This window comes from Mesocricetus auratus, unplaced genomic scaffold, assembly GCF_017639785.1.
Source record: "Mesocricetus auratus isolate SY011 unplaced genomic scaffold, BCM_Maur_2.0 Super-Scaffold_100010, whole genome shotgun sequence".
Classification (NCBI taxonomy): domain Eukaryota; kingdom Metazoa; phylum Chordata; class Mammalia; order Rodentia; family Cricetidae; genus Mesocricetus; species Mesocricetus auratus.
This window is the reverse complement of record NW_024429194.1, coordinates 44,216,703-44,230,767: the sequence shown is the minus strand read 5'-3', so window position 1 is coordinate 44,230,767 and position 14,065 is coordinate 44,216,703. Positions and strand designations below refer to the sequence as shown.

The window sequence follows — 14,065 nt, the reverse complement described above, 5'->3', positions numbered from 1 at the left end:
AGTGGTAGGAGAGGTGTCTCTTACTATCTTTGCTTAGGCCAGACACTTGCATCTTCCAATTTCTGGTCCTACCTTTGTTCTGCACTAATTAGCAAAGGTACTATATCCTTCTACAGGACCCCTTCCTTCTTCTTCCAGGAGACCCTGGAGAGGAGAAGGTTTGTGCAGCTAGCTGTTATCTCTGTAACTTCAGAACATATTTCTAGACATGCAGTTGAAATGCTTGCCCTCCCCAGCCACAATACTTGTGTTCCATAGTTGAGTCCTGTATGATGACACAGGCTTAATAGCTGCCATAGAGAACAGTACCATTTATAATGTTGGCTTTGTATGGCAATATTGTTTTCTTTTAAACTGTCCATTTCTAAATGAGTTTTGGATTGAATACTCATAAGATGTAATAAACTATCTGAAGCTAATATGTATTTTCTCAAAAAGGAGTATATTTGATATATTTCTTGTAAGACCTCACTGTCAATAGAGGTGAGTTTTAATTCTACAAGTACCCTCATATATCAGAATACATAAACTATTGTATTATATCCTAGCATAGCCTCTCACATCAGGCACTATTGCAGATAGTCCCAAGGAACCATCGTGTATGATTTAGCTTAACCTTGATGTGTGTATGCTATTCTCCTGTGTATTGACATAGGGGTCTTAATTTGATTGAATAAATCACAGAGAGGTTCATTTTTTATTCATGCTAAATCATGAATATTGCTCAATAATTGTATTTGAAATGAAGAATAAAGAGCCATTGCTCATGGGAGCATGCCTTAATTCTTTTTTGCTGTGGGCATACACACTGATAACATGTGCATGTATGATCCACCACATTCTTCAGGGTTTATTCATTTACTTAAAATTTGGATTGCTGAAGTCTGAGTAACATTATCTTTAATAAATCGACCTTCCTGACTCCCTCTTCCAAAAAACAAGGTCTAGTAGGCGGATAAAACCCTTGAATTCAGAACAGAATAAAAAAAAAGATCGCCATTATGGAGATATAGTAAACAAAAATTAATTAAACTTTAAAGCTTAGTTTTGATTTAAGGTTTTATAGCCATCCTTTCAAGTTGTGATTCAAGACAGATTTCAGGAGGGTTGGTAGCTGGGAAGTAGCCAAGCTCCGATTTCAGTGATGGTTTTCTTTTTCGTTATTTTACATATTCCACCCCATAAACACAGCCACGTGGGTCCACACATTCTGTCAATATTTGTATAGATTCATCTACATCCAGAGTGGACATTCTGTGGTTTTTAATTTTCTTCTCTTATGGTTGCTTTTGTTAAATTGTTTACATACTTGCTTCTTTATTTCTCAAGGGTATCGCACTCCCGAAAGTTCTCAAAGTGCAGCATCTCAGAGTACAGGGACTTTTTACAGAGGGGCGGCGGGGCCTGCCTTTTCAATAGGCCAACAAAGGTGAGTCATTTAGGAAGTAAAGTTATCTTCCTCAAAGCTTTGCAGTAAGAATGTACCAGACGTCAGAGAGTTCTCTCAGAAAGTGTGCCTCTTGTCACACAATAATTGTTACAAGCAATTTAATAACTGTTGCAAGCAATCTACCTTCCCAGGCTTCCCAAATGCTAGAATGACAGATAGGAGCCACTATACCCACCATGGAAAGATATCTAGTGATAGAAAGTCCCTGCATGCTGAAGATAGACTGAAAGATCAAATTGGGGATCAGTATTCAGTGCTTGTTTGTGGAACCCCTAGTTCTCCAATGTGAAAATTCCCCCCAAATTTTTGTTAGTGTTTTTATCTTTCTGCTAAGAGATAGGGCATTAGAATTAAAAGAACTCTCTTGAATCCGTTCTCTGCCAACAGAGTTGACCGAAGTGTCTGTCCCACAGCCATTTAGACCCAAATAAACACAGAGAGGCTTATATTAATTATAAACTGTTTGGCCTAATGCTCAGGCTTCTTATTAGCTAGCTCTCTCTTAATTATTAACCCATTTCTATCATTCTGTGTATCTCTACATGGTCTTGGCTTACCGGAGAATGCCTAGGCATCCTACCATCCCAGCAGCTACACGGTATCTCCGTGATTTCACCTACTGCCTTTCTCTGTCCCTGTTTGGATTTCCCACCTGGCTAAATCCTGCCTGTCCATTGGCTGAAACAGCTTTATTCATTAACCAATAAGAGTCACATATATTCTTAGCATATAGATGGACATCCCCCATACAACAGTCTCATTTATGTCTGACATTATTTTTGGAGATTTAATTTCCCTCTCCCGAGAGCCTTGTCTACCCTCCAATCCTGACTCCTACACTTTCTGGGGTGATCTGATCCCAGGAAGGAAGCATTGTGGATGTCATCCAAGCCAAAAAAAAATGGTCTTGGCCTAACATTTACAGATTACATAAACACCACAAGTATTTCTACTACATAGTCTCCTTCCCCTGGCAGCCCAAGCTGTCATTGGCATTTCATAGGAGTATGTGTAAACAACATTGTGACTCCTTAACCACGAATTAAAAAAAAACCTACACATTTGCAGAAGAGGTTTTTAGGAGTTTTCAGAAAACACATTTGACAGTAAATCTCCTAAATGTTGAAAATCTTCATTCAGTCCTCATGATGTAAATATTTATGTCTTGCTGTGGAAGCATGAAATTGTTTGATTGTAAGATATGCTCCTTGACATTGACCATGACCAGTCATCATACTTCGCTAAAGTTTAGCAAAGACAGAATTCTCAAACTGACAGGCTAAAGCCTTTGCATAATGCCCTGTGTTTTTATAGGAGCATGTTTATAGGAAATGAAGCAGGCCAGCAGTTGAAAAGACAGTATTGGCACTATTTAGCTGATGGTATTGGAATTTGAACATGGAAAGAATTCACTTTTCCTTTAGAATATGTCTCAAGAGTCAGATAGAGTTCATTTATACAGAAAATGTTCAATACTCTACAAATTTAAAGAGTGGCAATATCATGTTGACCTTTTCTTTAAAAAAATGGTGACTAAGGCAAACAACAGACAGACTAATTTATTCCATACCCACAGCTGAGTGCTAAAGCTGCGGTCAAAATGGAAGCCGGGGATCTGACATCCCTGTGAAATCTCAGTAAAACAAAAGCTCTATAAATCCCTGAAAAAGAATTGAGACTTTTAAAGTGACTCTGCACCATTAAAATAAGCCAATGGCCTTTCCAGCAGTGACCTCCAGGCACAGACACCAGAAGGCTTCAAGGCTTTTGAAATGAGTGAGGTCTGTAATAAAGAACTAATGTGAACTGCTGGTGGTTTTGAATCACACAGTGCATGGTTAGTGTTACCTTGCCTTGCAGCTGCCAGCTAATTGTAAGCACCGTGCTTGAGGAAACAACACTGACTTGTCTGGGAAGGTTAAGGTTTCTAGGGTATACACACAGATCCATCATTGCATTTCTCAGGTTACCTGGGAGCAGGAAGGAAATTATCCTAGTAACTTGGGATTTTCACAAAAAAAGAACTGTGTTTACATATCCAATTTCAGAAGGATAATTTCTCTTTTTAAACTGCAAGTTACAATGATGAAAAAAGAGGGCCCTGTGGCTTCCAGTGGAATAGTTTAGTGTATATGTCACAGAACTATTTTTTTCTCACTCGTGTTCTTAGTCAGTGAATATATGCATAGGCATGTGCTGCTTGTTATCTTCAGTTTATATGCATATTTTCTGTGCGTTAAGAATCTTCCCAGTTGCTGTGATTTCCATCTGGTTTGAGATGGGGACCCATCTCAGGAAGGGGAAGTAACCCAAGAAGGAAAGGATGGGAAGCCTGGTACCAGTGTTTGTTAATCTTTTAGCTGCCCCTGCTCTTTCTATTTTCTCCTGCCTGCTAACCAAAGTAGCATGGACATTAGCATTATTGATTCCCAACCAGCTTGGCAGGAACGTTTCCTTGCTTTTTATAATAGTTCCTTCCTGGAACTAGTAGAACTGGGTCTTTCTTGGGTAGACTCAGTAGAAGGTAACTGCTGCCCACAGTGTGTATGGCTGTTGGGGGGAGGGTAGGCTCTTCTTCTCTTGTTTGTGGATTTGAGCACTTGTGTTGGGATGTGCTAGTCCAGCTCCCACAACACACACCCAGAATTGGTAGACACCAGAGAAATCCTGTCACAGTGGGAAATAGACATTTTTGTCATAAGTAATCAACTTTCTCAACAATTGCTGTACAATATTTTTATCCCGAAACAAGTTCTTGGCATCACTGGGGGGGGCGGGGTTATTCTAGAAACTCTCCTCTGTTATGACTGCAGCAATAGCTGAGAGATGTCTATGTATTCATTCACATATCTATACATTACATTTTTTATTTACGAAACTAAATTGGGTATTATGAGATTGAGTATTTGAACATAGTTCATATATTGAAATTTCCACATTACTGGATTAATTTTCTTTCTGATCAGAGGTAATCCAAGAAATGCAATGGTGGGATTTTGTGCCAGACAATGCCAGTTTCTTTCCAATGAGTGCAATGGATTTGGATCTCTGGCAACATTGTTCTAAGATTATTGGCATTTCCTTGGCTGTATATCTCACATTTGGGTTTGACTAAACATATTTATGTTTCTGACAACTTTGATGTCTTTTTGGCTGCCTTCAGTCAAGTCAGCAAATTAGATATCTATGACTCGTATTAGTAAGACATTTTAGTTCCATTAGAAAACACGGAAGCGATCTATTTCTCTTGATGGCTTACCTCCATAAAAAGTCACTCTAATGCTTAAGTTTTTCTCTCAGGACCCCACTGAGGAAATCCCTAGAGATCCTCCTCCTTTTCTAACGTGTTTTTAAGAGTGTTATTAATAAGTGAATAGTATTTCCCACACAGACACAATGTATGAGATATCATGGCTCAGCAGTTAAGAGAACTCGCTGCCCTCTCAGAAGGCTGGAGTCTGGTTCTCTGCACAATGCTGCATACATAGCCCACAACCATTTGTAACTGCAGCTTCAAAGGACCTAGTGTACTTTTCAGGCCTCTGTGGCTGCTGCCCACGTGCTCGAGTGCATACACTTACTTAGGCACACACATACACATAAATAAAAAGAAGTGTAAAATAATAGTAAACCACAGAAGAATCCTATGACAATGGATGATGTAGCTGTGTTTATAGCCAAGTTGGTGTGTGAATTTTCTGTATAAACTCAAATGCTTCTCTTTGCATTCTCCAATCTCTTTCAGCTGTTTGAGCCCACAGAATGTGGAAATGGATATGTAGAGGCCGGGGAGGAATGTGATTGTGGTTTCCATGTGGTAGGTATAAGAGACTGTCTCTACTTTTAGTGCAGTTCATCCTCCAAGTTAACAAGAACAACAGTAGTGAGCAGCCATGCTATCATTCATCATAGGGTCACTGCCTTATTCTTTTCTTTGTTTCCTGATTGCTATGATCAATGCTTCGTTATCCCAGCTCAGACACGTAAGAATTAGTCATGTTGTCATTACAGCCTTGTCTGAAAAGCCTAATGGATTGTTCTAATCAAATTCCCGACCTTTAAAAAGTTAATTCAGAGCTCGTATTCATCTCAGGCACCTTCTACAGAATCATGAACATTTCCCCAAGCTGGGTGTTATTTTTTCCTTTATAAAACTAAACTGGGTATTAAGAACATGGTAGAGTTATAGAGGTGTGTGTGTGTGGGGGGGTGCCTGCTAATGCATAATCATGCTTGTGGGAAATCAATCTGCTGAGAAATGTGACTGGAGTCTATCATCATGTAAAGTGATTGATTCCTCCCTAATATGTTAGTATACTGTTTATGGAAGTCTTGTTATCTGATGCATAAGCTATACGTGGAGGGAATGCTGAATGGACAGTGGCATGTTCCTGGTTTACTCACAGGAGTTTTTTTCTCTAGGAATGCTATGGAGTTTGCTGTAAGAAATGCTCACTCTCCAATGGGGCCCACTGCAGTGACGGTCCCTGCTGTAACAACACTTCGTGTCTTGTGAGTCCCCTGGAAGTTTGATCTTTCTTCTCATTCATTGACAAATTAGCCAAACGCTTCAGTATGTCTGTCAAGCTTTTGAATGACTTGATACAAATTTATGCATGTTAACTCAGTGATATTGTAGATGAGTAATTCTACCCAACTTCTGGGGGTCATAGCAGGTATCTTTTCTATTATTCACTCTCCACTGTTCTACCTTCCCATGCTTCCTCTAAAGGGTATGCCTGTAATCTTCCAAACTAAATAAGTTGCCCTATTAATACAGATGAACAGATTAAATCATCAGATAGAGAGGAACAATTAAGTTTTTTAAAAATAATATGACCTACTTCCAACATTCGTTTTTCAAAACTTATTCTAATTTGTTTTAGACCCACAGTATAAACACTAGTGCTTATATCTCCCATTTGGCTTTTTGAATCTTTTGTAAAGTCAAGAAAGCCAGATGAAGAAATACTTACATATGTTCACAAGTGTGTGTGTGTGTGTGTGTGTGTGCGCGCGCGTGCATGTGTGTGTGTGTGTGTGTGTGTAGAGTCTTCCATCTACAGTGACTGCCAATTACTTTTGAAAAGTAATTTTAATATCCCTTTTCTCATGTCAGATCCATGACATTTTTGATACATATAAAAATTATGTGATTTTATTACTTTTTTAAATACCAAAGGAGGTTCTACATTATTATATTCTAGAAGATTTTTGTTTAGTTTGTGCTTGCTTCACATTGCCTACCAAATGATAAATTGCTTGAGGCTAATTGAGTCTTCATATTTATCTGTCCTTTGCCAGACAAACAAAATGTTTTGTTTATCATAGGCAGTCACGGACACCACTGAAGGTGATTTATATGAATCCGTTGTAATTTTGTTGTGTGTATTTATCTAAAGCAAGATTAATACTCAAGCTAATGAACAAACTAGTGATGGTTTGGTATATGTAACAGTCCTTCAGAGAGATCTTAAATGTTTAATGACAGTATTTTGTTCCTTTGTGTTAAGTAAACTAGTGTTTCTTTACGTAATCTTCATCACATTGTTTTCTTACCTTAATATGTGGAGACAGTGGGTTTTGTAGTCCCCACACAGTGCCTGTTTGATAACTCATCTTCCCTGTAGGGCAAGCATCAGAGCCCCATTTATAACCTGCAGTGATTTTACCAAATTGTGAGGTAGGTGGGTGGTGATTAGGAGAAAGCACAGGACTGTTGGTGAATGTAAGAATGGCAGCTTTTCGGAAGACCAGTTAACACTAGCTTCTAATGTTGGGTTTTGATCTGTAGTTTCAGTCACGGGGGTATGAATGTCGGGATGCCGTAAACAGCTGTGATATCACTGAATATTGCACTGGAGACTCTGGCCAGGTATGGAAAACAGCATTTTAGCACCTATATTTTGTAATACACGTTTTAATTCCCTCCATAAAAACCACATGTGTGGACCTGTTTGGGTTTATTTATTTAGCTTTGTTTTCTAGATATTTCTAGCTCTCTACCACACTATTACTTCAGGAAGTTTGGTACAGTATTTTGGGACTTTCATCTTTCCTTTTTTTTCTAAATTCCCCCTCATAAATATTTTTATGAGTAGAGATCTATACACGCCTCATAAACCTTTCCCTCAGGCCCCCACATCTTACATGCTGTTTTCAAACATTTTGAACACATTTTTTTAAAGAACAGATTGTGGAAGGGAACTGGTGTAGGAGATAAGCAGCAAGCAGAGCTTCTAATTTCCTGTCACTGCCTCTGTCCCCACGCATTAGTCCTGCTTCTCAGCCTCTGTGCTTTGGCATGATTTTGGTCCATTAAAATGATTACAACACTGTAATTAATATTAACTTCTTGAATCCCTCTTTGTATAATTTTTGTGCTTTTTATTTATAACATGTTATTTTATATCCTTATTTGCCATTCAAATGAACATCTGTTGAGTTACTTGCCAAATACTGCTGTAAATGCCAGGATGTGGAAGGGAACATGGTTGTCTGGTCCTTGCTCTAGTGAAACTTGTGTTCTGTTGTGTGTAGAGAGGCAAATATGATATATATATATATGTACATATGTGTGTATGTCTACGTATAAAATAAGGTGCTGTGTAGAGAAGAATGTGATGGGACATTAGGTTGGAACAATCAGATGGGTCTTCCTGGAGGAGAGGGTATTTTACCAACAGCACCTGCAGAGGAATGGCTTCTTCAGGAGATGGAATAAAAGCAGGCAGAGTTGGAGGATAGCATTAAACGTTTCAAAAAGATGTCGGTGTTTTGGCTGGTGGGACCTGTGCCACAGAAAGGATAGGTGATTTCTTTTGTCCTTCATTTTTCTTTCTGATGTGTCTTTAGGTTTTCCTCTGCTAGTGTGTTGTTTTATGATTGCATGATGTAAATTTATCAGTCAATTTTTAACTAGAGGTTACCCATTAGATTTTGCTAGTTTTTTTCATTGTTTGTCAGTATGGAAGTAAAGACCTTTGCGCATTTGTAGGGCTATTTCTCATGTAGGGTTCTATTTCTCGTGTAGGGTTATTTCTCTAGGTTAAGTTCCCAGGACTGGAGTTACCAGCTGCAAGGTACAGTGGCTTCCACTGGGATCCCAATGAATATAGTACAGTTTGAAATCAAAAGATCACACCTTAAAAATAAAAATGACCAACATGAGTTATAGCCATCACTTAATAAAGGGCCACCTGTGTCTTTTAATAGATCAAAGTGTAGCAACAGGTTGCTGACACAGTTGGTTTCACTATGACTTCCCTGTAGAGGCAGACCCTTCCGTAGTGGGTAGCCTGGCAAAGCAGTGGAGTGCACTTACTTCCCATCCACATTAATTTTCTGGTTCCCAGTGTCTAATTATTCTTCACCAGCCTCTCAGACAACCAGTCTAGTAGTGGGAAAGCAGAGTGATTGGCCCTGGACTGAGTTCTATTTGCTCAAAGGGAACATGAGAAGAGAGAAAGAGAATATGCTAATTAGCCTCTAGAAAGCTCTTCATATTATGACCCATGTCTCCGTTAATGATATAGCACGTAGAAATATGTCCTGACTGTTTATTTATATTTGTGTCCTTCTTGCACATCCGTCCCCCATATTTAATATGTAAGCAGATTCCTTTGCAATGGTTTTCTATAGTGTAATGACAGAGTACAAGAATTGTGGATTCTGTGTTTCACATACCTGACATACAATTTGACTGGGCTGTTAGTTTTATGGAATACTATTATTTTTCATAACTGCAATATATGCCCTTGGCTCTCATGTTCAGTATTTTTAGAAGTATAGGTTTCCATTTCAGTCTTTAATTCCAGAATCCTATGGAGTTTGTTGGAATTCAGGATTTTAAAATGAGGCTATTGGGGCTGGGGAGTGGTTTTGTGGATTAAGTGCATCCTGTGCAAGCCTGAGGGCCTATTTGGATCCCCAACATCTCCATGAAAGCCAGATGTAGTGGCACATGCCTGAAATCTCAGTGTAGGAGGCAGAGGCAGGAGAATCCCAGAGCAGCTTAGTCTAGTTATGATGAGTTCCAGGTCCAGTGAGAGACCCTGTCTCAAAAAACATAGGTGTGGAGAGTAATAAGGGGATACCCAGTATCAACCTCTGATTTCCACAGGTACACATGGAGCTGGTGTGCACATGTCACACACACACACACTCACACACACCCCGCACATATGCACACACACCACATTCTTGCACTTATACCACACTCTCTTACACACACATACACACACCACACTCTCACACTTACACTATACACACACATACATACAACACACACACCTCCCACACCTACACGCACACATGCTCACATCACACATATACACACACACCACACTCTCACACTTATGCACACCACCCACACACATACATACAACTACACACCTCCCACACCTACACACACACACATATATATACACATATATATAGCACACACACCTCCCACAACTCTCACACCTCTACACTCACACACGCAGACGCACACACACACTCATCCTACAATAGCACATGTGCTCATCCATGATGCACATACAAAAGTAAAATAAAATAGGGCTTCTTTGCTCAACCTATTTTATTGCCTAAGAAATGCAACTGTTTTTCTTTTTAACCTCATGTATCTTTGGTGAAAATTGTACTGTTAAATTAACGTTTCAGTGGCACATTAGATAGAATGCTATTTTACTAGTAATTTTAAAATCTGATCACCAGAATAAACCAAAGTAGGAAGCTGAAGTAGAAGGGCATTAAACCCATAATATTGTCTTCTATTTTGTAAGAGACAATGGATTTATTGATATTCAGAGTTTTGATGAAAATAGAATCTCTGTGTCCAGTGTCTACATGGCTGTATTATGCCCTTATCTTTTTGACTTCATGTTTTTAGCTAATTTTTATATTAGCATTTACCGATATCTCTGAACTCTTTTTTTCTTTTAAAACATACCAAAATAAAATATAATAAGATAAAGCAAAAACTATCATATCAAAGTTGTACAGACCAAGGCAATAGAAAAATAAAGGCCTCCAAGAGAAGGCGCAAGTATCAGAGACCTACTCCTTCACACATATAGAGTCCTGTAACCATGCTAAAGCGAAAGCTACAGCATACATACAGAAGACCTACTGCAGACCAGTGTGGGCCCTGTGCTTGCTGCCTCAGCCTCTGAGTTCATTTGAGCTTCGCTCAATTGTTTTAGAGGGCCTTGTTCTCCTGGTACTCTCTATCCCTTCTCTCTCCCACTCCTCTGCCTTCTCTTCTGTTGAGTTCCCTGAGCTCTGAGGGGAGGGATTTGATGGGGAGACACCTCATTTGGAGCTGTGTTGAACTCTTTTTTGTTGTTGTTGTTGTTATTGTTGCACAGTTTATGACAGAATAATCAATACTTGAGCAGCTGAAAGAAATCCTTGGCAAACAATACAGTGACATAACAAAGATATTTGAAAGCTGTGGAAATGGTCTCTGCAAGCACTAGTAATTAGCGGGGGTATTCCACAATTTAAAATAAGCACCATTGAAAACTGCTTCGGGTCAGTTTTCCTGCATGGCATCATCCCAGGAGAACCAGGGGTGTTTGGACTCAGGGCTTTACTCTGAGAGCAAAGTGTCCAGATTTACTCCTGTTCTGAACACCCCAGAGTATGTAAGAAGGCCCAGAGTTCCCTGTTGAACATTTCAGTGATGAGCAATTAGCCTTAATGATTTAACTAACTAATTTATTTATTTATTTTTGAGACATGGTCTTATTTTGCAGCCTGGGCTGGCCATGGACCTTCCATGACCTCCCCCTGACTGTTGGGATCCCAAGTGTCCCAGTTGCTTTTCTATTGCTGTGACAAATGCCTTGACTAAAACAACATATAAAAGAGCCAAACAGTTTTACCAACTGGGGACCAAGTATTCAAATATATGTACCCATGGGGCCATTCTCATTCAGATCACCTGTCCAACAGCTGCCTTTTCGTAGCCTAAACTAAAAACAGATTGATTAGAAGCCGGCTCACTTGTAGCTGTGACAGTTTATAATAAGGGCTATTTTTTTGTCAGTAAAGCAATCTCCCAGTTGTTCTTTTTTTTTTCTTTTCCTTTTCTTCTCAAGACATCACAAAAGCAACATGCCTATTCTAGGAATGCCTTTTTTTCCCTCCTCATTTCTATTTACTGTGATTGTACTGGTTTTAGGGTAAGTGAATAATTTATGATAGTTGATTAATGAGATAATGGTTGTATTCTGAGGGAACTCAGAGAGATGGAAGAGGCCGTAGGGAATCTCTGCTTTTGTAAAGTTTGTTTTAATGTCAATCAATGCATCCCTGAGATACTCAGCACCAGGCCGAGTGAATGAAACTGTGAGGAGCTCCGGCCTTTAGGAAGACATAGAACTGACATTTTACTGCAAGGTGTCCTGTAGTGTGACAGCACGCCTGAAGAATGCTGCACGAGTCCTTCATCTTTCTGTGACGAGCTTAATGCACAGCCCCGTGTGCAGCATAAAAGAACTCCATTTTTACCCGTATGGGTGATCCATTCATTTCCTTAGTCAGCTAAGAGTAATTGAGCACCCACCACATCCCAGTGTTGCTTTGTGCACCGGGAAACCAAACAGCAAATCCTGCCTGCATGGAGCCCATGTAATTGTGGGAACAAAAGGGAGCAAGCATGGGAAATATGTGGACTCTCAGTTGGTGGTAGGTCTGGTGGAGAAGACAAATGTAGGAAATGGGGAATGGAGAATGCCAGCATGGGAGGGCGCTGCCGCTTTAAAGAACATGGTTAGAGAAGGCTCGTTGGGAGGGTAGGAGTTGAGCAAAACCCCTGAGGAGAAGATGGAGTGAGCCCTGCAGTAGTCAGACCATGGGTTGGCAGCATGCCTAGCAGGCATATCACAGGGAGCCACATTGACTATTGAGAGAGCTGGAAATGAGGTCAGGGAGATAATGGATGGGAGGAGCAGATCACATGGAACTTGGAAGCTATTCAGAACCTTGGAGCAGGGATCCCACATGATTTGGTGTTTACGTTTTAAGAGGTCTCTCTGGGAACAGTACAAGGGAGCCAGGGTTCAAGCAGGAAGGCATGGGTTGTAGGTTAGAGTCCAGGTTCGAATGGCGGCAGCCCAGATCCGGCACTAAATGGTAGAAGCTGAGGAAAAGAGTTGATGTCTGAAGTGCGTCTGAGGATTTGCAGTCACACAGCATGGTGTGTGTAAGACAAAAAGACAAATGGGGTGCAGATGCGGAAGGATGGAGACTCTGCTTTGAGGCTTGAGTCACTCACTGTTAGGTCGAAAAGCCATTTGCTGAGAAAGCAGGGAACGAGGAAGGACCTCAGTGCATCTCATTATGCTTCTTACTCCGTGTGCTATACTCTCTTCCAACACTGTGCCACCTGCCCTTCCCCCACTCTCTTAACTGTGTAGAAAGTGTAACTTCACTTATTCTGGATAACTCCTGGGGAAAATGAAGTTCATTTAAAAATGGTATGACAGTTTGTCTGAAAAAAAAAACCCTTTTCCCCATATTTTATTCTAGTTCAAGTCTGTGGTTTGAGAGGTCACAGATGTCACAGTGGTACAGCACTTACATTGATTGCATTGTGGTTCACGACTGTTTCTTCTGCTTCTGCAAATTGTCCCATAGGCACATGTCACCATGTCACATGCAGATCTGACATTTACAAGGAGCTTCGAAAGGTCTTGCAAATTAGTTCTTAATGTGTCCACTTCTACACAGCAAGCTGATTCGTTCCCCCTTGCTGCCCATTTTAGTCCCTTCTGCTTGCAGCTCCTTGACAAGTGAACATTATCTATTATGTAGTCCATCTCCTGGTAGACAGAGAAATATAAAAAGAATTAACTGCATGGACTTTACTCATTTTAGCAATGATAGAATTAAATTAAATGACCTATTAATGGAGTTATATATGTTTTTCTAAATGTTCCTAATTATATATTTACATCCTCTCTCATTTTTATATTAAGCACATTTTTCTGAAGGTATTTTATGTATGTTGAACATCAACTAAAAAGATAATATTTTTCAGTGCCCACCAAATCTCCATAAACAAGATGGCTATGCCTGCAATCAAAATCAGGTATGGGCTAAAAGTGAGATCTCAGTGTAATTTAGAATGAATTAGTGCTATTTCTTTCCCTCTTTTTGATAAGCGTAACTTTAGAAGGAAATTTACTAGAGTAAATTGCAGTGGGGTGATGGTATATATCAGCTTTATTTCGTTCCAAATATTGCATACATTTAATCAGTGACAAATTGTCCAGATTGAAGGAAAAGAAAAAGAAATGTAATGTCTGCTGAAGCTAGGCCTCTAATCTGTTGAGTTGTGACCATCCTTAAATAATTTTACCTCTCTATTTAACAAAAAAGTGACAATCTTTTATAAGACTTTTCTCAAGTCAGTATTATAGTCCCAGCCATTCACAATAAGAGACGTTAAAAGTCAGTTTGGTATCATTTGCAGAATGCTAAAAGCTTTTGTTACCCATAAAAATTTAAGCTTCAATAAGTATTTTACATTTAAAGAGCTGTGCTGTTATGCCCTGAGCTTCTAAATTTTAGTGTGGTGCGTCTTACACTTCTTTTTAAATGTTG

General features: G+C 39.6%; 1 protein-coding gene across 3 annotated transcripts in view; it reads left to right on the top strand.

Moving 5' to 3' along the window:
- Nucleotides 1-14,065, top strand: part of Adam23 (ADAM metallopeptidase domain 23) — a 148,450-nt gene that overhangs the window by 102,576 nt on the left and 31,809 nt on the right. For all 3 annotated transcript variants that reach the window (XM_040753456.1, XM_040753458.1, XM_040753455.1), the window contains exons 15-19: nt 1,330-1,429; nt 5,196-5,267; nt 5,873-5,962; nt 7,245-7,325; nt 13,500-13,550. In XM_040753456.1, coding sequence (XP_040609390.1) covers nt 1,330-1,429; nt 5,196-5,267; nt 5,873-5,962; nt 7,245-7,325; nt 13,500-13,550 — 394 coding nt within the window. The remainder of the gene's footprint in view (nt 1-1,329; nt 1,430-5,195; nt 5,268-5,872; nt 5,963-7,244; nt 7,326-13,499; nt 13,551-14,065) is intronic.